This window comes from Dendrobates tinctorius, unplaced genomic scaffold (assembly GCF_039654945.1).
Source record: "Dendrobates tinctorius isolate UK_male_01 unplaced genomic scaffold, ASM3965494v1 ptg000196l, whole genome shotgun sequence".
Lineage (NCBI taxonomy): Eukaryota > Metazoa > Chordata > Amphibia > Anura > Dendrobatidae > Dendrobates > Dendrobates tinctorius.
In genome coordinates this window covers 29,052,791-29,077,259 of record NW_027361863.1, presented here as the reverse complement: position 1 = coordinate 29,077,259, position 24,469 = coordinate 29,052,791, and the positions used below count along the sequence as shown (strand labels likewise).

The window sequence follows — 24,469 nt, the reverse complement described above, 5'->3', positions numbered from 1 at the left end:
GGTGTCTCTGACCCATTCGTGGCCCGGACGCACAACCAGCCCATCTTAACAGCGGTGTGCGTCCCAGCATGGAGCTGCCGCAGATGAATTATGAAGCACAGAACCCGGGCTGCCACTGCCTCCAGGTCAGCTGCTTCAGAGTGGACGGTGCAGGGAACCTCCATCCACACACTCCGTGGTCAGAGAGGAGAGGCACCGCCTTCCTTCCATCTCCGCTGTTCATCAGGGGCGATGCAGTGGGGGGCCGCACGGACGCCTTAAGTGCCTCTGGACATCCAAGGGGTTAACTCCCCAAGGATGGGACAGGGCTGTTAGTCTGGCACACAAAAGAGCAGGATAGGCCTGGATGCAGATGGGGGATACCTGGAGGCGACACTCCACGCTCCTATCTGTTGCCGGCGTGGGGAGAGTGGTGCCCTGAAGGGATCCGTCGCCTCTAACGATGATCTCAGGCATACCGGTAAAAGACGATGCAGGAGGGGGAACGTGGAGGCGACACTCCACGTTCCCACCTGTTGTATGTTTGGGGAGAGCAGCGCCCTTAAGGGATCCGTCGCCCCCTGTAAGCCTTTGAAAAAAATATAAGAATAAAAATAAAAAACTACAGATGTGGTCTGAAGATCAGAACACATGTGCCTCCTTCTGACACTAAGCTTGACCTGGTTCGGTTGAAGCCAGTGTGTGGGTTTATACTGCAGAGTAGGAGATAATCTTTCTGTATTTACTTAGTGTCAGCCTCCTAGTGGCAGCAGCATAACATCCATGGTCCTATTTCCCCCAATGAGGCGATGGAGAAATCATTTTTCAAGCTGGTGTTATAAAATATTTTAATTTACTGAGATAATGACTTTTGGGTTTTCATTGGCTGTAAGCCATAATCATCAACATTAACAGAAATAAACACATGAAATAGATCACTCTGTAAAGATTACAAAATGAGTTTCACTTTTTGTATTGAAGAACTGAAATAAATTAACTTTTTGATGATATACTAATTTTGTGAGAAGCACCTGTATATTGAAGGAGGCAGTTACAGTGCCTACAAGTAGTATTCAACCCCCTGCAGATTTAGCAGGTTTACACATTCGGAATTAACTTGGCATTGTGACATTTGGACTGTAGATCAGCCTGGAAGTGTGAAATGCACTGCAGCAAAAAAGAATGTTATTTCTTTGTTTAATTTTTTTTTTTAAATTGTGAAAAGTTTATTCAGAGGGTCATTTATTATTCAACCCCTCAAACCACCAGAATTCTGTTTGGTTCCCCTAAAGTATTAAGAAGTATTTCAGGCACAAAGAACAATGAGCTTCACATGTTTGGATTAATTATCTCTTTTTCTAGCCTTTTCTGACTATTTAAGACCCTCCCCAAACTTGTGAACAGCACTCATACATGGTCAACATGGGAAAGACAAAGGAGAAACAGCCCCACAGCATGATGCTGCCACCACCATGCTTGACTGTAGGGATGGTATTCTTGGGGTCGTATGCAAGAATAGGTCCAAGGCCATCAGAGACAAGATCGTGGAGGGTCACAAGGCTGGCAAGGGGTACAAAACCCTTTCCAAGGAGTTGGGCCTACCTGTCTCCACTGTTGGGAGCATCATCCGGAAGTGGAAGGCTTATGGAACTACTGTTAGCCTTCCACGGCCTGGACAGCCTTTGAAAGTTTCCTCCCGTGCCGAGGCCAGGCTTGTCCGAAGAGTCAAGGCTAACCCAAGGACAACAAGGAAGGAGCTCCGGGAAGATCTCATGGCAGTGGGGACATTGGTTTCAGTCAATACCATAAGTAACGTACTCCACCTAGATAACTTGGAGAAGATCTGCATGGAGGAGTGGGCCAAGATAACTCCAGAGACCTGTGCCGGCCTGATCAGGTCTTATAAAAGACGATTATTAGCTGTAATTGCAAACAAGGGTTATTCCACAAAATATTAAACCTAGGGGTTGAATAATAATTGACCCACACTTGTATGTTTAAAATTTATTAAAATTTAACTGAGCAACATAACTTTTTGGTTTGTAAGATTTATGCATCTGTTAATAAATCCTGCTCTTGTGTGAAGTTTGAAGGCTCTAACTTATTTGCATCTTATCAAACCGGCTAAATCTGCAGGGGGTTGAATACTACTTGTAGGCACTGTAGTTGCTCTTAGACCAGATGAATGTACAGATCTTGGTGAAATGACAAAACTACATGAAATAAAAATTGCTAGGAAAAAAGTTATACACAAACACGTAGGGAGGACTGTGAAGTATGCAGAACTGTGATGGCAGCTCTGGAGCACATTCTAAGAAGATGAATATTATGCACCTAATAAGTAACTCCATTTTACAATTCTTGTACTGTAGTTTTCAAGTGACATTAAAGGGAAGGGTTTTTTTTTTTTTTTAATTTTTTTTAAACTCTACCTCTGCGCCTTTAAGATGGAGCTGCTTCTCAAGATCACTGAGGGTCCCAGTGTTTATACGCTATCCTCTATCATATCATTATACGACAGCTTAAAATCTTGGTAAAAGTCCTTTAAAAGCAATTACCCAATTTAAAGACCCTGAACAACCAATATGTCGTTTCCGTGGCACGAGATTGGTTACATTTACAATTATCCTGACATCGCCCTGCAGCCATTACACTATAACGTCTCCTTACTGGTGTGACCAATACAGAAAGAGGGGGCAACACCAAATCTACCAATGACTGATCTAGAAAGAGGGGGTGCCCCAGACAATACAGAAAAAACTGGGCCTGTACTCACCATCTGACCGCGCCAATGTATCCTTCACCCGTTTATTAATGGCCTCCAGCTCAGACGTTGTCGCTGTGAGAACCGTCCCTCCTTCGGTTTCCCGTAGCTCATTGAGTTCCTGAGATATAGGGACATCGTTCGTGACGCACTGTACAATTTGTGCAGACTGTGTCATGTAGACTGCATCCAGCGGGGACTCACCTGCTCCACCTGATCCAACCGCTTGCGCAGATTCTCGTTCAGGTACGTCTCCACACGGGTGATTGTCCCTTCCAGTTTGATTCTCTCATTCAGAAGTTGTCGGTTTTCCTTAGAAAATTATTATAATATTTTAGGCAATCCGGAAAGTGACCAATCAATGCAATATCTCCAATTTTCAATACATTTTCAGCAAAAATGACAAATCAATTAATGGCACATCCGTAACCTGTACGTACCTGCTGCAGCTGTCGAATTTCATCATTCAGAGCATCCACCCTCTTCTGGTCATCCAGGCTGAGTTGAGATAATAAGTCTGTTCCCAGCTCAGCTTTCAGCGACTCCCGGGTCGACTCCATTGCATGTAAACTGGCCTCCAGGCTCTGTAAACTGCGTTGCTGTGAGAAATAATGAATAAGAGGAGAATAGTGAACACAACGCAGGTGGTGGATCCTCCAATTTACCAGTGACCGATACAATATACTACACGCTGGGCTCAGGTCCTCTGGAGTCCGTCTTACCTTTGGCATGGAAAAAAGGAATCAGCCGCACTCAAACAATGCAATACTTTGCAAAATTAATTCATATTTATTTACAAGTGTAAGTAATACCACAGCAGGAACAAAATTTTTTAGTGAAGATAAGGTAAGGTTTCGACACAACATCGCAGGACATGCTCTGTCTCCCCCACACTGAGCTCTTAAGGGGATCCTCTTTAGAAATCTATGTTGAACCTTTTCACTATCCAGTGAGGTTTTGCCAAAGACCCTGGTAGGGTTGAAACGTTACCCTATCTTCACTAAACATTTTTGTTCCTACTGTGGTATTACTTACACTTGTAAATAAATATGAATTAATTTTGCAAAGTATTACATTGTTTGAGTGTGGCTGTTTCCTTTTTTCTATTTTACTTTGGGTTCACCCAAGTTCAGCCAGCACCTCTTACCTAAAGCAGAGTGCACTTCATTTTTCTCTTTCTTACCTTTGGCATAAATGTCTTCTCTGACTGCAGACGTTTCTCTTTCAGCATCTTCATCTCTGACAAGATACTGTCCCTGGAAGCTTTAAATTTTCTCTGTTGGGTTTCGATCTGTTGCATCTGGTTCATCAGCTGGTCGATTTCATTATTAATCCCTACACAGCGCTAAGGAATGTTCTATACATCACAGAATATTTAGAAGACAATTATGAGGACTAGATACAAGAGGATAAAAACACAATAAAAGACACCTTCAGCGTCGGCGTTAACCCACCCTGTGCGATTCACTAGGGATTCTGTACCCCGTATAGTAATTGTGGTCTTCTAGGCAGAAACAGAGCAAAATGCAAAAGGACACGTGTGACAACATCACTGCACCTTGTATGAAGTCCTGTATATTTGTCTGTTTTGGGGAGAGGTGGGGAGAAAGCAGCCAATTCAATGTAAGGCAGACACGATAGGTAATATTTCATTTTTTTTTCTAGGAGACCTAGCAAAGTAAACAATTTAAAACATTGCTCATAAACGGCACCAGGAAAATTCAGGCTAGCCTGCATCTATCTGGCTGTTGTAAGTGATGCTGAATGTTTGCAGGCACTAGTTTTAATCCGTAAGGAGCAGATACCTTATTTTTGTTATTAACCATCCTAATCTATTAGTATTGCTTTTCATAGCAGTCAGTGAAGAAGCGCAAAAAAAAAAATTACAAAAACATCACAATCTCAGATTTTGTGCTCAGAAAAGGATATTCTCAATGTTCCTCCTCAGGTTCTCGTTCAGTTTTGCCTCCAGAGCGTGCAGCTCGTCCTCCACCTTCCGGACATCTTTCTGCAGTTCCAGTCTTGATTTCCTTGTGTCGTAGTAACCTCCGGTCAGTGCACCCCGATGGCTGACCTGATCCCCTGACAGGAAAGAAAATAATTATTTATAGAAAGAAAAATTAAATTACCTGGATGAAAGAAACATAAGAGAAGCACGACCCGGCCACAAACAGAAGCTCGTCACTGGTCTGAGATACTACTCGTCTTGTCAAACAGTAAAAATGCGGAGCATTTACTGGAGCAGAAAAAAAAAATGCAGGACGATAGTGGAAAATAATGCAGTGGATTTCGTTGCGAAAAGGGGGTGGACACGACACAGATCTCACCCTTTGCATATGGTAAAATGCACAGAACAGCCGCAGCACAAATACGCAGCGCTGGGAAATTTTTATTGCGGATTTGTTACACTGAGGGCGAAAAACAGGGATTGTGTATGCACCGTAAAATCCTTTTCTCTGAACCACTCATTGGGGGATACAGGACCTTGGGTGTTATGCTGCTGCCAGTAGGAGGCTGACACTAAGAAAAACAAAAAAGATTAGCTCTTCCTCTGCAGTATACACCCACACACTGGCTCCACCCCAGGCCAGTTCAGTGACAAAGCGGTAGGACATCATAAATGTCATATGAAAGAATAAAAGGTCAAACCAAAGAACATACTCAAGCCGTCAGACCAACAGGGTGGGTGCTGTGTCCCCAATGAGTGGTTCGTAGAAAAGGATTTTAAAGTGAGTACACAAAAATCCCTGTTTCTCCGTCTCACTGGGGGACACAGGACCTTGGGACGTCCTAAAGCAGTCCCTGGGTAGGGAACTGACAGGACAGACAACCTCAAGCACCAGCTGCCTAGAGATGCGTTACCGCCCCCTGAAAGATTCATCTTTCCAGACATGCATCTACTGAAGCCTGCGTGTGAATGTTGTAGTGCATCGAGAAGGTGTGCTGACTGGACCAAGTCGCAACCCTGCAAACCTGTTCTGCCGACGCCTAGTGCCAAATGGCCCAGGGAATGTCCACCGAACGAGTGGAGAGTGCCTTAATCCCTACTGGGATAGGCATGCCACTGACACGGTAAGGACTCCTGAATAGCCGAGCGTGTCCACCTGGCAATTGTGGATTTGGAAATGGCTAGTCCCTTCTGACCTTCAGGAAGAACGAATAAAGCGTCCATCTTCCGGGAGATGTATCTTCTGAGAGCCGTCATGAGAGCCCAAATGTGAAAAGCCCTATCAAAATGGCGTATTGGTGTGGGGTAGAATGATGGCAGGACAATGTCCTCGTTAAGGGGAAAGGAAGACACCACCATGGGTAACAAGGGTAAAACAGGATTTTTTGGTTGCTTACCGTAAAATCAGGTTTCTCGGAGCCTTCATTGGGGGACACAGAGACCATGGGTGTATGCTGCTGCCACTAGGAGGCTGACACTATGCACAAAAAAAGGTTAGCCCCTCCTCCGCCGTATACACCCCACCGACCGGCAGGAAGTTCCTCAGTTAGTGAGAAAGCAGTAGGAGAAGTAACAGAATAGATTGAGAACAGAACATACAACTCAACTGTAACAAACCGACAAACATAAGAACAGGAGTTGTAGAACATGGGAGGGTGCTGTGTCCCCCAATGAAGGCTCCGAGAAACAGATTTTACGGTAAGCAACCCAAAAAATCCTGTCTTCTCGTTCGCCTTATTGGGGGACACAGAGACCATGGGACGTCCCAAAGCAGTCCCTGGGGTGGGAAACAAACTTCCATCAGGCCAGTGGACTCGCCACCGCAGCCTGCAGAATCCTTCTACCTAGGCTGGCGTCCTCCGAAGCGTAGGTGTGGACCCTGTAGAATTTCACAAAGGTGTGAACCGATGACCACGTTGCAGCCTTGCAAAGCTGCAGCGCGGAAGCTCTGTGGTGCACCGCCCAGGAGGCACCCATCGCCCGGGTAGAGTGCGCTCTGACCCCTGGAGGGGCCACTCGATGCTTGACCCGGTATGCCTCCAAAATTGCCGATCTGATCCAGAGCGCATAGAATCATAGAAATCGTAGAGTTGGAAGGGACCTCCTGGGCCATCTGGTCCAACCCCCTGCTCAAAGCAGGATTCGCTAAATCATCCCAGTCAGATGCCTGTCCAGCCTCTGTTCGAAGACTTCCATTGAAGGAGAACTCACCACTTCTCGTGGCAGCCTGTTCCACTCATTGATCACTCTGTCAAGAAGTTTTTTCTAATATCTAATCTGTGTCTCCTCCCATTCAGTTTCATCCCATTGCTTCTAGTCTTTCCTTGTGCAAATGAGAATAGTGGCCTTTGAGGCTGGGTGACCTTTCCTCGCCCCGTCAGGAATGATGAACAGAGAGTCTGACTTCCGCAAGGAAGTCGTCCGGGCTAGATAGACTCTCAATGCCCTGACTAGGTCCAGCTTGTTCAAGGACCACTCCCGAGGGTGAGCTGGGCTCGGGCAGAAGGATGGCAGAACAATGTCCTCATTGAGGTGAAACGAAGATACCACCTTCGGAAGAAAAGAGGGCGGAGGCCGCAGAACTACCTTGTCCTGATGAAGGACCAAAAAAGGAGAGCGGCAAGAAAGTGCTGCTAATTCCGACACACGCCGGATGGAGGTAATGGCCACCAGAAAGGCGACTTTCCAAGAAAGGAGGGAAAGGGAAACGTCCCTGAGAGGTTCAAAAGGAGGACCCTGCAGAACCTGAAGAACCAAATTAAGATCCCAAGGATCTACGGGCGCTCGGTACGGCGGAACCGTGTGAGCCACACCCTGGAGGAAGGTTTTGACCTGGGGCCGGGAGGCCAGCGTTTTCTGAAATAAAATGGACAGTGCCGAAACTTGACCCTTCAAGGAACTGAGAGCAAGCCCCGCATCCAGCCCTGCCTGCAGAAACGCCAGAATAGAAGGGAGCGAAAAAACCAAGGGCGCGATGTCATTGGTCTCACACCAGGAGAAGTAGGCTTTCCAAGTACGGTAATAGATCTTCGAAGAAGGCTTTCTGGCGCGGATCATGGTATGAATTACCCGATCAGAGAATCCTGCCCATCTCAAAACCTCGGTCTCAACAGCCACGCCGTTAAATTGAGCGACCGAGAATTGGGGTGGCAAATCGGGCCTTGAGACAGCAGATCTGCCCTGTCGGGAAGCTTCCAGGGGGCGTCCGCGAGAAGGTTGACAATGTCCGCGAACCAAGACCTTCTGGGCCAATTCGGGGCGATGAGGATGACTGGAATCCCCTCTGCTTTGATTTTCTTCAACAACTTGGGAAGAAGAGGCAGAGGAGGGAACAGGTAGGGGAGCTCGAACTGTGACCAAGGGACGGCCAGAGCGTCGGCGCCCACTGCCAGAGGGTCCGGAGACCTGGACACGAATTGTGGGACTTTCCTGTTGAGGCGAGATGCCATGAGGTCTACATCCGGAGTTCCCCACCGACGGCAGAGCAGATGAAACACCTCCGGATGTAGGGACCATTCCCCTGCCGCGAGACCCTCGCGGCTGAGGAAATCGGCGGCCCAGTTGTCCACGCCGGGAATGTGAATCACGGAAATCGTTGGAACAAAGGTCTCTGCCCCTTGAAGAATTCTGGACACTTCCGCCAGAGCTGAGACACTCCGTGTCCCCCCTTGGCGGTTGATATACGCCACCACTGTGGCATTGTCTGTCTGAATCCTGACAGGCAGGCCCTTGAGGCGCCTTTCCCAGTGGACGAGAGCTAGATGGATCGCTCGTATCTCTAGGACATTGATCTGCAGAGCTGATTCCTGAGTCGACCATCGACCCTAAACAGTGTGATTGCGGAACACTGCACCCCAGCCGATGAGGCTGGCGTCCGTAGTGACAATCTGCCAGTGAACGGGAAGAAAAGACCGCCCCAAGAGAATGAGGGGAGACGTCAACCACCAGTTGAGAGACCGCTTGATCCGGCATGAAAGGCGAACCGGACGATCCAGAGACAGAGCCGACCTGTTCCACCTGGACAAAATGGCCTGCTGGAGTGGCCTGGCGTGAAATTGGGCAAAGGGAACTGCCTCTATCGCCGCCACCATCTTCCCCAGGACCCTCATGGCTGTCCTGAGGGATGGAAATCATGTGATCTGTAATGATCGCACGCCCTGCTGCAGGGAAAGGATCTTGTCTTGTGGGAGAAATACCCTTGACCGACGAGTGTCGAACAGAAGGCCCAGAAACACAAGGCGTTGAGTAGGGACCAGACAGGACTTTTTCTGGTTGACGATCCACCCAAAACTGGACAGGGTGTCTAGAACGATCGCCACACTTAGGCGGGCCTGTTGAAAGGAGGGAGCCTTGATCAGGATATCGTCGAGGTACGGAAAAAGAACGAGACCTCTGATCCTCAACAAGGCCATCAACGCCGCCATAATCTTCGTGAAGACTCTGGGAGCGGTGGCGAGCCCGAAAGGAAGCGCGACGAACTGGTAATGTTCGTGGTGAATCGCAAACCGCAGGAACTTCTGATGTCCGGGAAATATGGGCACATGTAGATAGGCATCTTGGATGTCTATGGAACCCATGAATTCCTGCTCCTCCATGGAAGCAATTACCGAGCGTACTGACTCCATCCGGAAGTGGCGAAGGCGAACTCTCTTGTTGAGTAACTTGAGATCCAAGATGGGCCGAACTGCCCCGTCCTTTTTCGGCACCACAAACAGGTTTGAATAAAACCCTGTGAAGCGTTCCGATTCGGGAAAGGGCACAATCACTCCGGAACTGAGAAGAGAGGCGATGGCCGAACCGAACCCCGGGACCAAGGCCGGATCCCTCGGCGGACGGGATTGGAAGAAGCGATCCCGTGGAAGAGAAATGAACTCTATTTTGTATCCTGTTGATACAACCTCTCTGACCCAAGCGTCCTCTACTGAGGCGAGCCAGACGTCGCTGAAGAAAGGAAGTCGACCTCCCAATTGGAAGGGACCCACGGGAGACCGATGGTAGTCATGCGGATGTAGACCGTCCAGATCTAGATCTGGACGGTCTTCCCTGGGAAGAGTGGGACCGCCAGGACGGAGTGGGCCTGAAGGAAACCTTCTTTCTTTCCTGACGTGCCTGTGGCCGTTGCTGGTTGGAAGGGTTTTCCGCCGTATTGAAACGGCGGAAAGTCCGAAAGGGACGAAACTGACGCCTTGGAGGAGGTCTGCGAGGCTTGGAGGGGAGAAGAGAACTCGTACCTCCGGTAGCGTCCTTAATAATCTGATCCAATTGTGATCCGAAGAGACGCACTCCCTGAAAAGGCAGATTGGTCAGAGACTTTTTAGAGGACAAGTCCGCCTGCCAGGCCTTGAGCCAAATTGTACGTCGGATTGCCACGATGTTACTTGACACCTGAACTGCGCAAGATGCGGCATCCAAGGAGGCAGAAAGCAGATAATCCCCCGCATGGGAAATCTGATTGGCCAGATCGGCCAAATGCTCTGGTCGTGCCTTATCCAGAATGCCCTGCCGAAGGTCGTCTGCCCAAGTGGATATGGCCTTTGCTGCCCAAGAAGAAGCAAAGACTGGACATACCGCTGCTGATGCCGCTTCGAAGGCAGATTTTGCTAGAGATTCTATGATCCTATCATTAGAATCTTTTAGAGACGCCACACCTGACAGCGGAAGGACCGTATTATTAGAAAGTCTGGACACGGGAGGGTCCACCGAGGGAGAAGCGGCCCAGTTGTCCGTGAGCTCTTTAGCAAACGGGTACAGCACGCCGAGACGCTTTCCTCTTTGAAAGCGTCTGGTCGGATCTTCTCTCTCCTTTGTAAAAATCTTTCCAAACTCAGAATGGAAGGGAAACACCCTGGATGGTGTTTCCGCCCGTCTGAACGAAACCTCCTGATCTGAGGATTTCGCAGGGGCGTCAGCGATGTCGAAGGTATGGTGAATCGCGGCAATGAGGTTTTGCACCGTAACCTTCATGTTCGCATCCTGGTCCGAATCCAGCTCTAAGACCCCTTCCGATTCCGAAAGCGCTTCGCCTGACTCGGGAGAGGAGGCCCGAGAGGGAGACTGCTGGGGACTATGGGGTGAGGTAGGACGAGGGGAGGACTCCACCTGGAGGTCCTGCCTGGGCCTCTTGCGACTGCCGCTGGCTGGCTCAGATGGGACGTCCTGAGACGTGCTGGGTCCCGCCGAAGCTCCCAAGGGCAACTTGTCCAGAACGGCTACTAGGGACTGAGTGTGATAGAGAGGAGGCCCAGCCCGGCATGGGGGGCTCACTCACCACTGGCGCTATGGATGGCTCCTGAGCGGCGTCGGGCTGGATTGGATTGCTACAGTCCAGGCAGAGGGGAGTGGACTGACCTGAGGGAAGTTTGCGATTGCAGGACGAGCAGGCAAAGTACTTGACTAAGGTGCCAGAGGAGGCAGGGGGACGAGCGCGGTCAGACTTAGAATTAGACATACTGACGGACAGTCACTGAAGCCTTGCCGGAAGGTTGGGGGACAGGAGGCAGAGGAGGGTGTCAGTCTGCAGTATGCAGAGCTACTCACGGTCCGGTGTCCTATCGCAGCTTCCAATAAATGGAGATGCACGGTTCTTCCGGCTTGCAGGGGCACGGCTGAGGGAACAGCGTCCGGCTGACAGGCTGCGAAAATGGCGGCAGCCAGAGAGGAGCCGAGCAGGAAGCGCGCGCTTTCCTGCAGATGCAGAGGAGGGAGGTAGGCGGGGCTAGGCGCCGATGATAAAAATGGTGCCGCCCGCTAAGATGGTAGGGTGGGAGGGACGGCGCCGCCTCCGGGACGCTCAACCTGAGGGGAGAAGGCCGTGGGCGGGCTTAGAGCGGGCGGGAGGGAAGCCCGCCCGAGAATGGAGGCGGGGGGCGTGGCCGCGACGCCGGACAAGGCCCCAGATGAAGCCGGGGCCTGGATTAGAAGAGGCGGCCGCCTGTCAGCACAGGGCGGCGCGGAGGCGACCGCTGCCGAAGAATCCATGGAGTGGCCTGGCAGGGGAGAATGGGACTCAGGTCTCATACTTACCCTCCTGATCCGTTTCAGCCAGCGTACTGTTTCAAGGAGAGTATCCTGCGCCTCAACCGACCGACCGGCTCTGGTAGGCGAGTGGGTGGGAGACGGGGAGCGAGGACCATCTGGAACGCCACATCCATGTTAGGGGTCTTGGTCCTGCTGTAGACTTATGAGGATACGGGGTGGCAGTACACGCCGTACTCATAGTCTCTTTGTGGGACTACAGATGTGACTATTCACACTGTATCCCTCCGGAAAAACCTGAAAAGAAACGACGCACATCGAGGTAGATATGGGTCTAATCAAAGACCCGTGTCCACCTCCTACTGACACTAAGCTAAACTGAGGAACTTCCTGCCGGTCGGTGGGGTGTATACGGCGGAGGAGGGGCTAACCTTTTTTTGTGCATAGTGTCAGCCTCCTAGTGGCAGCAGCATACACCCATGGTCTCTGTGTCCCCCAATAAGGCGAACGAGAAAAGGGACGGGGACGGTTGGAGAACCACCTTGTCCTGGTGAACAAAAGGGAAAAAGAGCTCGACAGGAAAGAGCGGCTAGCTCCAATAATCGCCTGATCGAAGTTACTGCAACCAGTAAGAATGTCCTGCGGTGACTCAAACGGGACCTCCTACGGAACGCCAAGGACCAAGTTCTGGCCCCAGCCGTCCAAAGGCCCTATATAGGGGGGTACCACGTGGTAGACCCCCTGAATGGAAGTCTTAACCTGCAGCTTAGAAGCAATCCGATGCTGAAACAAGACCGATAAGGCAGAGATCTGTTCTTTGAGAGAACTAAGCTCTAGGCCTGAGACCAGCCCAGTGTGAAGGAACTGCAAGACAGTCGGAAGGGAGAAGGCAAGAGGAGAAAGACTGCGATCCCTGCACAATGCGAAAACGCTTTTCAGGTGTGGTGATGAATGCATCCAGAAGCAGGTTTCCGAACGCGAAACATAGAGGAAAACCACTTCTCGGGAGAAACCAACTTGGGTTAGGACCCAAGCGCAGAGCCCTTGGGTTCTGATGGCAAATCGGGCCCTGGGATAACAAATCTGGTAGATCCAGTAACCGCCAGGGAACGATGACGATGAGCTGTACCACACCTGGCGAGGCTAGTCAAGAGAGAGATAAAGACCACGGGAATCCCTTCCACTTTGATCTTCTTGATAACCCTCGGAAGTAACGGAAGACAAAATTGACTTCTGGATCCCAGGACCAGCTATGAGCCTGGGTACTTTGGCGTTTAGCCTGGACGCCCTGAGGTCCACATCCGGAGTCCCCCTGCGATGACAAATCTGTTGGAATACCTCCGAATGAAATGACCACTCTCCCGAGGCAAGACCTTGACGGCTGAGGAAATCTGCCGCCCAGTTTTCTATGCCCGGGAAGTGAACCACTGAGATGAGTAAGTGTGACATCTCGGGCCTGCAGAGAATGTGTTCCACCTCAAGCATTGCTGCCCCGCTGCAGATTCCCCCTTTGTCCCATCCGTATATAGATCATCAAACAGCTAAGAGTTGATGGAACCACCGCAGAGACAACAGAATCGCCCAGATCGCCAAGACTTTGAACGAAAGAGGCGACTCCCGAAATGGCCAGCGCCCCTGGGCTGTGTGGTGATGAAATACAGCCCCCCCTGCCCAGAAGACTGGCGTCGTTGGAGACCATCGGCTATCGCACTGGGGGGGGGGGGAGGAGAGAATTTCCCTGGGTAAGGGAAGACCGTAATGTCCACCACCTGAACGCCCGCTTGACCCGCTGAGACGAGTGGCATAGACGGTCGTGAGAGAATGGATTCCTGTCCCAGGCAGACAGTGGGGAAATGGGCCACAAAGTGCCTGAGCACCCTGATGAAGGGTAATGACAGTGTCTCGAGGGAAAAATACCAGCCTTCGGGAGGAGTGCAGGGTCATTCCTGAAAGAGATATCCGCTGATCCGGGATCGGGGAAGATGTGTTTAAGTTTTTCAGCCAACCCATGCAACAAAATGTGTCCAAAAAGATACGGAGGCCTGCGCGCAGGGTGGGAAAGATGGCCCCTTGATCAGGAGGTCGTCTAGGTATGACATAACGACCAAGCCCCGAGAGTGCAGAACGGACATGACAACCACCATGACCCTTTGTGAACGCCCTGGGAGAGGTGGCGAGGCCGAAGGGCAAAGCCATAAAATGGAAATGTTCCTCTCAGACGGCGAAGCGCGGGAACCTTTGGGGATTCGGAAAAAGCGGGATATGAAGGTAGGCATCCCGTATGTCAATGGATGCTAGGGACTCCCCCTTCTACATTGAATTGATAAGAGCCGAGGTACTCCATCCTGAAGGATCCCGACGAGCTTGGTGAGTAACTTCAGGTCCAGGATGGGCCGTACCGTTCAGTTTGTCTTCAGCACAAATAAGTTCGAGTAGACCTCCTAGACACTTCTCGCTTTCTGGGACCAGAATGATGACCCTGTCTTGGCGTAACAGTGATGGCTTGGTAGGAAGGTCGAGCTTGTGCAGCTGTTTTGGGGGGACGATAAGGGAAGAACCGTCTTGGAGGTTGGGAAGCTCTGTCTTGTATCCGGAGTTCACCAGGTGACTGACCCATTCGCCGTGAAGGATGGAGAGCCAGATATGACGAAAGAAGAGTAGACGTCCACCAATGAAAGATCCGGAAAATGTGCCTGTTGTTGACGACGAAAAGGATGCCTAGTCCTTTGCTGGGGAGGAATTTCATTTTTTCTCCTGTGGCATCATAGATAAGCTGATGCGGTTTCTTGACGAATAAACGCCCGCTCAGGTAGAACAGAGATGTCAAAGAATTTTTGGACGCAGAGTCTGCTTCCCATCCTGAGTCACAGTGTCCGTCAGATGTGGATGGTAGTTGCGGCTGTAAGCGCAGCACAGAGCCGAGTGTAGGACTGCGTGTAACAAATATTCTCCGGCAGAGAACAGAGTGGCTAGTTCTGCTGCTTCCAGAGGAAGGTCACTGTCCTGTATGGTCCTGCTCAGAGTATCAGCCCAAGAGACCACAACTTTAGCTACCCGCACAGCGGCAAAAGAGGGGGGAGAGTGCTAAGCCCGAATCCTCGAAGAACAGAACGGATCAGGTTCTCTATCTGCCGGTCCGTGGAGTCTTTAATGAGGAACCCTCTGGTAAGGACCGAAGGGTTTTCGAGGCCAAGCGGGAAGCAGGCAGATCAACGGGAGGGGATTCTTCCCATTTCTTCCACAATCCGGAGAAAGGGGTTTTTCGCGTCTATAGGCTTCTGACTTCCGAAGCGTATGTCTGGTTGCTCTCTGAGTTGGCGAACTATGTCCTTGCCTTCCGTCTACCCACTCCTAGGTCAGAGGAGGGGAGAAGAATCGTCCGTCTTCCTGCCATCGCCGCCGTTCATCGGGTCGATGAGGAGGGGGCTGCCTGGACATGGTAAATGCCTCTGGACATCCAAAGGACTAACTGCCCAAAGATGGGTCAGGCTGTCGGTCCAGCGCAGGAGGGGGGGGGGGGGGGGGGGAAGGGTGGTAGCCTTGATGCAGAAGGGGTACGTTGAGGCGACACTCCGTGTTCCCATCGGTTACCCTGAAGGGACCTGTCGCCCTGAAATATCACGGCATGCCCATAACAAAAAAACGATGCAGGAGGCGGGTACGTGGAGATGACACTCCGCGTTCCTGTCTGTTGTAGGTTTGAGGAGAGCGGAGCCCTTAACGGATCCGTCGCCCCTCTAATGTGAGGTGGGGGAATCCTCCGAGACACTCTGGCAAAGGCCCTGGCCGATAGAGGGACTGTATCTCTTTGCCAGTATGACAGCGACGAAGCCCGCTCAGGGGGGCTATGTACCCTTGGTTTGGTAGTGGCGGAGGGCTCCTGAGCGCACGCGGGAATCACAGTCCCTGCAGGGTGGGATATTATGTCCCTGCGGTATCAAAGTCTGGCAGGTAGTACATAAAGTGAAATACATCATATGTACCTTGATACCCTTTTAGGGAGTGAAATAATGCACCACAGTATGCCCCCTGACTTCTTATGCTGTTAATATCCTCCAATAGGGCTGTAATGAAACTGCAGGGAAGGGCCAATGTGGGCTGATGTCTCCTGCAGGGTCAGGGCTCTTACCCAGGATGTTTCCAGTGAGTGCTGCAGATCCGTTGTGTCCCTTTAAAAATGCCCTGGTATCTGCTTGGTGCCACGATTGAGGATGCTTCCCAGAGGCGGAAGTTCGGGGGCCGGGGGGCGCTACGTGCTCCGTGAATAGGCCCAAGCTGGGGCCTAAATTTCTGCGGCCAGCAGGAGCGATTCCCGGGGAAGGGGGAAGCCATGGGGGGCGCAGAGAATCCTGCTGTAGGGACCCGCCGCTGATGTGTAACCTCTTACCGGCGGCGCGCGTCCCGGCACGGAAGTGCTAGGGGGGACTGCTTCAGCATGGACGATGTTGCATTTCAGGCCCACAGAGATCCGGAGGATAAAGTGCTTTGCCTGCAGGTGCTGCAATATGGACGGTACATGGGACCCTCCATCCACCATCCCGTTGTCCGCGAGGTGGAGAGGGATCGTCCGCCTCCTTTCATCGCCGCCATTTGTCAGTGGTGATTCAGTGGGGGCTGCACGGATGCCATAATTGCCTCAGGACATCCTAGGGGTTCACTCCCCCCCAGGATAGAACAGGGCTGTTTGTCCAGCTGCAATGAGCCTGGCTGCAGAGGGGGGGTGCATGGAGGCAACACTCCTTGTTCCTGTCTGTTGTTAGTGTGGGGAGATCGGTGCCCTGAAGGGACTCGTCACCCCTGAAGAGAGACTAGGAATGCCTTTCAACGGTGCAGGAGGGGGTACCTTAAGGTGACACTCCACGTTCTCGCCTGTTGTTGGTTTGGAGAGATCGGAACCCTGAAGGGATCTGTCGCCTTGTAATTAATGAAAAAGGAATAAGAATATAAAATTTAAAAAAATGCCTCCTACAGACATCAAGCATGAACTGTTTTTCTTAGTGTCAGCCTCCTAGTGACAGCAGCATAACACCCAAGGTCCTGTGTCCCAAATGCAGCATAGGAGAAACTAAAATGTTAAAAAAAACAAAGTGCATAGAATCAAGAGTCTGAATTTGGTTATATACTTTAGACAGCTCAGTAGCCATAAGCCGCTGCCAGACCCTTCGCATGGCCTCCTATCAGTACAATTCGACATCCCAGATCCTTCATTGCCCCAACAACTTCCATTGGATAAGTGTTGGGACGTCATCCATACACAACACACATCAGCCAGACCCACTGTGCAGCTTCTGCCTTTGTCAATCTGATAATGAAGCCTATACATGGAGCGATTGCTACTCGAGCAGCATTTATCAAACACAGAAAAACCCCGTGTGAACGGACTGTTTATTAGGAAGCTTCGTCATGCTAATTACAGTCTTTAGATGAAGGATACTGCTGATGAGATCTTTTCGTGTCCTCACCAGCAGCTGCTGTATAAAAAGCAGAAATCTGATCACCTAATCCCATTTAGCATTGCTAGGAATCCCTATTTATGTAGGATTGCCTCCAAGAACAAATTAAATCTATAAGGTTACAAGTCAAAATGTTAAACTGCTGTACGGACAGAAGCTGGCAAGAGGGCGCAGCCCGGGCCCTAAACGTCCAAATATGAGAATGTACCTACCTTCCAGAGTGATGCAATCCATTGTGAATGCCCGGGCCAGCTGGGTGGACACCTCCATGCTGCGACAGATAAGAGTCTTTCCAAAAACATGCTTGAAAGCTTTATCAAACCGATGGTTGTACCTTAATTTGCTAATCATTGGAATAGCATCCTACAAAAAAGGCAACATATCAAACATTTAAGTCTTTTCCCCTGAACAAACCATCCCACAATCATACTGGTACGTCCTAAATATTCACAACCGATTATAGCTGATATTTTCCGTATGTTCAGTCCCCAGCACTTAAAGGGTTATTCCCCAAAAAATTAAGTTATGTAGAAGTAACACACATGCAGAATTGTATTTTCCGTATCAATTCATCGCACTTTTTTTTTAATTTTCCTATTTTAAAGTGCATTATATGGTAAAATTAATTATTTGACCAAAACTACAACTTTTAATCCACTAGGTTTAGATTTGTGTAGCCGGATAACTGTGTAACCCATTTACATGAGCAAATCGATTCACAAGACCCTGGTCCTGCAGCTACATTATTCTATGGCCGCCTGATGGGAGAGATGTGAACTTCCTACCTGCTGGCATCTCCAGGTCCACTTTTCACTAGCATGATGTCATCACTGTGGCGTGGTGCACGTGACAGCACACCAATCAAATGAGCAGCAGGAAATGTCTCCCGTCCAGCTTGCCATGGCATATGGATGTGGCCACAGAACCAGGGTCCTACAAATCTAGTAATCCATGAAAACCTCACACGGCCAATCCCTGATTGCAGGCTGGCTGTGTCATTTGGTATTTATGCACCTGTGCAGCTGCAATTTTACTTGGGTCCGCTGCACCCTGTATTAGTGCAGATGCATTTAGGCCTGTCTGGTTTGTATCTGAATTTTTTGGAGGATTTTTTCCTCTTTTTGAGGTTTTCATGTTAGAGTAGGACTGGCAAGTGTAAGGAACTTTGACGCAGTTTGCCAGCTTCCGTATTAAGGCCTTAATATCAACTAATACCTTACATATATTGATATGTTTTTTGGGCACTTTTTATATTTCTTTCAGGGTGCAGTTGGGCCCAAATGGTTCTGCAAACTTGTGGCCTCTGTTCACACGGGATGCATTCTAGTTGGCACTGGGCAGCCCCCCTATATGGTGTTACTAAGAGGTTGTGAACCAGAAGCCCTGCATTCCCTGTGTGAACATTGCCACATGCGGATTGTTTCTTCTGCTCTGGTGTACCACACGGCCAATCCCTGATTGTAGGCTGGCTGTTTCAATTGGTATTTATGCACCTGTGCAGCTGCCATTTTACTTGGGTCCGCTGCACCCTGTATTAGTGCAGATGCATTTAGGCCTGTCTGGTTTGTATCTGAAATCTAATAATCCAGTATACAATGTACGATCACCTCTCAGTGTACGATATATAGGACAGGGCTTCTTAAGCTTTTTTTTCCCTTTTGCCTCTGCAGAGGCCATTGTAAGGCTTGGCTCTCGCCAACTTTGGTGGAAATCATGCCAAAATGTAATATTCTGCTGAATTTACATTTGGCTCATGAACTACCCATCACATCAGCACGAGCGATGCCGGATGTGAGGCTCATAACCACTCTTGTGAACATGGCCGTACCGCCTGCGTCAGGGTTTATGAAGCACCGATCCAGGATACACTGTATTATTGCTCGGCAGCATATGTCGCAGAGAAGATATCTAGACCTTATATTAGTAGAACAGGTCTTACATTAGTCTCGGGATATGCTGTATCTCTCACATCCAGCTTGTTCAGAGGAAGGAAAGTTACTTCTCCAGGAAGGTTCATCTTGTTAAACTCCATCAAGATTTTGGTGCTGACTTCATCCGAATCCACAATATGATAGAAAAGCCTGTGGAAAGCAGACAGAAGATTACTATATATTGCAGGGACACAATGTCAAATAATTCAAAGCCTTTTCACATTTTTCCCAACTCGTTCTCAGCATACAGATGAAGTAGTGACATAATATGCAGTTTTATTTGTGAGATGTTACCTATTTCCGGCAGTGACCTCCACACAAGTGTAGAAAGCTGGCTCGCAGTCAAAGTTATTCATGACAATGCCGTGATAGCCGTTAATGACGTGCTGGTTGATGCCTTTCCTTCTGAAGTGCTCAAGTACCTTATTAATGCTATCGATGCCATTCAATATGGCCTGCAAGACACAGAAACGTGACCATCAGAACTGGAAACTTGAAGATACTCACAATTATTTTTTCAGTGACGTTCAGTCACCATACTGCCACAATCCTGGGCTGTGCTTCTGAATATAAATTGACAGGAAGCAATTTTGTGATCCAGGTTTGTTCTGGTAGTACTGCAGGGGATTCCAAAATGCGACCATACAACGTTGCTGTAATACCAGAATACCGGTTCTCACCTTTCCTGTTGCGGCGCGAAGTAGTTGCTGTTTTTTTTCCAGATCCTCTCGCTTAGCAGCAAGTGCCTGTTGCTCAGCATTCTCTTCTCGCCACAAGTAACTGGAAGAAACAAAAAACTGTATCAAACCCAAATTCTCTACCTCAAGTTTAAAGGGGATGCCTTGTTGTAACATTTTGGAGACATATTCTCAGTATAGGTCATCAGCCACAGATCGGGGTGTGTGGTCGGACACACGACAACACCACAGATCACTTTCTATTTTGCTCTGGGTAAAATGGATGTTTTAACATTTGGAAAGGATCAGCACTGCACGAATATACTCAATGTGTAGTGGCCACTACCAGGTACAGAAAATGGCTAAAACGAGATAGGTCATCATATATTGTGACATCGGACAACCCCTTTTAAGATATAGTCACTGATGCCATAATGATAGCACACAGAGATTTTGGAGAGTGGATGCTTTTCAGGTAAAATTCTTACTTTACAATAACTGCTAACATTAGAAAAAGGCAACCAAAAGCTATTAAAAGATGCTGAGATAAATTGTACACTTTGTCTGCGCATACCCCAGAGATTGATCGTACGAGACAAAACACTTTTTACTGTATATACACAACATGTGAAACGAATACATTATTACTCCAGCTCTGGGGTCCTTACTTTCTTTCACTCTGTAACTCGTCCTTCTTGTTTTTCACTTCATAATACTTCTTATCAAGTTCTTCCACTCGAGTTTTAACTTCGTTAAGATCTTGATCCAATTTCTAAAAATCCAAAACAATCACGAACGTGAATACATACGCGATTATGCACCTCATTTCCACCTGTGCGTCAGGGACTTTCTGTGATAATCTTGTAATGGAGCAGGATTATGCATATTGGGTTTATAATTGATGTAAATCCAGTGTTGCTGAGATCTTGTAGTGTCACATGACACACTCCTGACAAGCCCCTTTTAAATCTCCCTATTATTTCTTCTTTAGTTCATATCCCCATTATAAATTCACGTATCAGAAAATGTATGTACCGTGTACTGTTCAAGATTTTTCTCCTTATTTGCCTCGGTGTCTTCCAGATCTTTGTGTATGGCAGCAATCTGCCTTTTCTTGTCATTTATGGCTTGGTCTAGCGACTTCAGTTCCTTTTTAATCCACTTGTCTCTTTCTTCTTTAGACGTAAATTGGCTGCCACGGCCTTGCTTGGCATACAGATCCGTTCTCTCCTGGGTGGCTTGTGCCAATCTAAATGGGAATTAAAAAAAACCAAAAACACTTAAGCAAAAATGTCAGAAAAGATGTATCGAACTGATTAAAGCACGAACAATTGTATCACATCACAGGCAAACAGAAATCGTGCAATTTAGACTTTCTACTTTGATATTAGTAACAGAGATCCGTGTAATTAATGTGCTCTTCAGTAATTAAAGGGTATTTCTCTAAATTGTAAGTTATCCTTTGATCACTTGGGGGGGGCTGACTGCAAGGACCCACAGTGATCCAGAAACGGAGATACCTAGAGCTGCTCCAAAATGACTGCTAGACCAGAGTGCAGCGCTCAACATTATATGGCAGCGTCATAGACCCCGACCTTCACCCAGATAGGGCTCCATAGACTCCCATTCGCTCTAGGGATGGGTGACATTTCTTGGGAAACCTCATCATCAAATTGCTTTTACATTCAATAACGTATATGGATATTACTGTAGTGATCTGCAGAGACGTTATAGGCCTTGCCATTTTCAGCTTTACTGCCGCTATTCATACAAACCTTGCAATGCCACTTTCTTCTTTTTGTTTAACACTGGTAAACTTGGGCTCGGTCTCCGCTAGCTCTTTCTGTTTTTCCTCAATCTTCTCCAGTAGTTTTTGCCTTTCTTTCAAAAGACGTTTCTGAAATGAAGAAAAAGTTCATGTTACTCAATGCCCTATTAGTTTATGAGCCCTTGCGCAGCCCTCCCTTAAGGGACCACATTGTCACACAAGGCACTAGATCCACACAGCCTACCCCTATGTTTGCTGCACACTTACCCTCTGCTCGCTGTTCCCCGCCAGTTCATCCTGCAAGTCCTTGGCTTTTAGCTCCAGTTTGGTCCTTTGCTTTATCTGCTCTTGTCTTTCGGAGCTCAGCTGCTCCTTCTCTTCTTTCATTGCAGAGATCTTTGATTTTAGTTCTCGCACTTGACGCTCAATATCCTATAGAAAGGAGGCAAAGAAAAATAAAAAGACATAAAATTTAATGGACAATTCATATACATCTTTTACTTTTTCTTACTCCTGTGGCAGTAATATTGAGTTCTACCATAGGTTATAAAGCTTGGAGTGAGTGCACAGGCGCAGCCATCAGTCCGTCAATCAAGGGGAAGGATCATACTGGGGTGGCGGAAATAAGGAAATATTCATCAAAGCATATATCAGCAATCACAGAACTGGTTAATGCTGCTCACCTCCATTTTATCCCTGGCATCCTGTTGGGCATCTCTCAGCTGTCTTGATTTTTCACCATTTGTCTCTCTTTTTGATGAAAGCTAAATTAAAAAAAAAAAAAAAAGAAAACAATGTTAGTTGCTACCAAAAAATGATGATCGGGATTATGCAGCTTGATGAGTCTTGTTCCCGACTTGGGGACATCCTAAAATTAGATCATGTCCCATCTTCCACAGATTTCAGCAGCCAGACATGGGAAGGCTGGACACTTGCCTCATCCAACTTGGCACGGGTCTCATTCAGCTCCTGGTTGTAGATGGTGTACTCCAGGGCTCTCCTCATCTTGTCCCACTTCTGGTACTGTGCCAGCTCTTCCTTCTCCTCCTCCAGAGTGTGCAGCCTCTCCTCAATGTACTTCAGAAGCTCGTTAATCTTCTCTCGTTTACCCTCTGAAAGGAACCAGAAAATGTAACGGAGCAGCAATCACTGTCCACAGACACAAGACTGAGCAGAGAAACATCACTTACCAGTTTCCTTCATTAGGGAGATACTTTCTTCCTTCCGCTCATCGTAAACCCTGGTCCCTGCCACTTCGCGGAGCAGTTTCAACCTTTGGGAATCTGGGGCAGTGGCCATTTGGTTAATCTGTGAGCAAAAATGTAGGATTTATAAAGATTAAATAAACGTCAGTGTATTTGCATACGTAGCAATAGGGCACAATTTATGCTTCGTACGTGTTATATGTCATTACATAGACCGACCATACCTTGCCCTGTTTTACGATATAATATGGATTGCTGCGAGAAAATCCAGCACTTTCCAGCAGATTCATTACATCATTCTTACTAGAATAACAAAATATACATGAATTATAATTACAACAAGCCTCTAAGAAGTTTCTGCTGTTATTTACAAGCTCTGAATTCTATAAATCTTTGCTTCTGGTCTCCCTAATCCTCATACTCACCCAATAAATCTGGTACCTCTCTGGTGGACCCCGCTGACACAGGTGTACGGCACAAGGCCAATCAAGAAAACAGAGATCGGCAAGGGCCACCATAGTGGCAACTATCAGGAGTTATTTTATGGCATTTTCGCCACTTAGAAACTGCTTTACGTGAGCAAGTCTTTTAATGTAAAGTAATGTTAGGGTGCATGCCAAGGTATATAGAGCAGCAGGCCGCACAATAATCTCTTTTCTATTTTACTTAGCAGCGTGGACTTAACATGACTGCTCTGTCTACGACTTACGGTGCGTTTCGCAGTCAACACTTACGTCACCATTTTCTTGTCTAGGAAATACTGATCCTTTTTGGCCCCAATAACTCTTCGAAGGGAAACCTCCTCCTTATCAATCTAGTAAAAGATAAATTGCAATTAATGAAAGAATTTCACCCTGGGAGAGCGGTAGACAGGCAATATATATGCAGTACATGTGTAATTTCTCACCGGCAGACGGTTGTCAGAGTTGTCAAATATGATTTCCACAAAGGCAGAAATCACTCGAGGGCCCGTTCCCTCCTGAAAGACGAGAGAGAAATGTGTTCTTCCCAAAAATATAGAATAAAGGACTGGGAATGTTACATAGCAGAAGTTAGGTGACAAGGTCAGTCGCACCTTCCGTCACTCAACTACTTGCATAAAACTACAGCCTGAAATGGCTGATAACAGAGAACAATAGTTAAATTTCAAATTCAAAGTAAATATTGATCTGGCATGCCAAATTTCGGACCCCGTGATCCAGGACTTCTACTGGAGATCAGACACGTCTGCCAGAGACTCTCTCAAAGGGAACACGATCTCTGGCTGAACGAGCGCTCCTGTCTATGTGAGAGTATGCAGACAGCCGTCTGATGTGTATGGTGTTCCCTACACAAAGACAATGATGCGAAAACTCAGAGAAATCAGATTTACTCACGTGTAGGAGAGCCAGACGCTGCTCCGGGCGCAGGTGACTGAACTCATCACTGAGTACAAACTGAATGGCTGTAAGACAAGAAAGCACGTCAGTGACACCACCCGGAAGCGACCCCAGCCGCACGTCAGTGACACCAACCGGAAGCGACCCCAGTCGCACGTCAGTGACACCACCCGGAAGCGACCCCAGTCGCACGTCAGTGACACCACCCGGAAGCGACCCCAGTCCCACGTCAGTGACACAACCGGAGCGGACACCAGTCCCACGTCAGTAACACAACCAGAGCCGACCCCAGCCACATGTGGAGAAAGCGCCAACTGAAAACTTAAATTATTAACCCCTTCCCGACCTGTGACACAGCGTATGCGTCATGAAAGTCGGTGCCAATCCGAC

General features: G+C 48.4%; 1 protein-coding gene across 1 annotated transcript in view; it reads right to left on the bottom strand.

Moving 5' to 3' along the window:
• Nucleotides 1-24,469, bottom strand: part of SMC3 (structural maintenance of chromosomes 3) — a 48,836-nt gene that overhangs the window by 17,549 nt on the left and 6,818 nt on the right. Inside the window, exons 4-23 of the mRNA XM_073553100.1 lie at nucleotides 24,077-24,144; nucleotides 23,608-23,679; nucleotides 23,435-23,514; nucleotides 22,925-23,003; nucleotides 22,686-22,803; nucleotides 22,432-22,607; nucleotides 22,179-22,259; nucleotides 21,763-21,927; nucleotides 21,503-21,624; nucleotides 20,763-20,976; nucleotides 20,396-20,499; nucleotides 19,731-19,830; nucleotides 19,345-19,505; nucleotides 19,059-19,200; nucleotides 17,332-17,482; nucleotides 4,673-4,825; nucleotides 3,927-4,078; nucleotides 3,184-3,342; nucleotides 2,948-3,055; nucleotides 2,756-2,864 (exon numbers count right to left, since the gene is read on the bottom strand). Coding sequence (XP_073409201.1) covers nucleotides 2,756-2,864; nucleotides 2,948-3,055; nucleotides 3,184-3,342; nucleotides 3,927-4,078; nucleotides 4,673-4,825; nucleotides 17,332-17,482; nucleotides 19,059-19,200; nucleotides 19,345-19,505; nucleotides 19,731-19,830; nucleotides 20,396-20,499; nucleotides 20,763-20,976; nucleotides 21,503-21,624; nucleotides 21,763-21,927; nucleotides 22,179-22,259; nucleotides 22,432-22,607; nucleotides 22,686-22,803; nucleotides 22,925-23,003; nucleotides 23,435-23,514; nucleotides 23,608-23,679; nucleotides 24,077-24,144 — 2,514 coding nt within the window. The remainder of the gene's footprint in view (nucleotides 1-2,755; nucleotides 2,865-2,947; nucleotides 3,056-3,183; nucleotides 3,343-3,926; nucleotides 4,079-4,672; nucleotides 4,826-17,331; nucleotides 17,483-19,058; nucleotides 19,201-19,344; nucleotides 19,506-19,730; nucleotides 19,831-20,395; nucleotides 20,500-20,762; nucleotides 20,977-21,502; nucleotides 21,625-21,762; nucleotides 21,928-22,178; nucleotides 22,260-22,431; nucleotides 22,608-22,685; nucleotides 22,804-22,924; nucleotides 23,004-23,434; nucleotides 23,515-23,607; nucleotides 23,680-24,076; nucleotides 24,145-24,469) is intronic.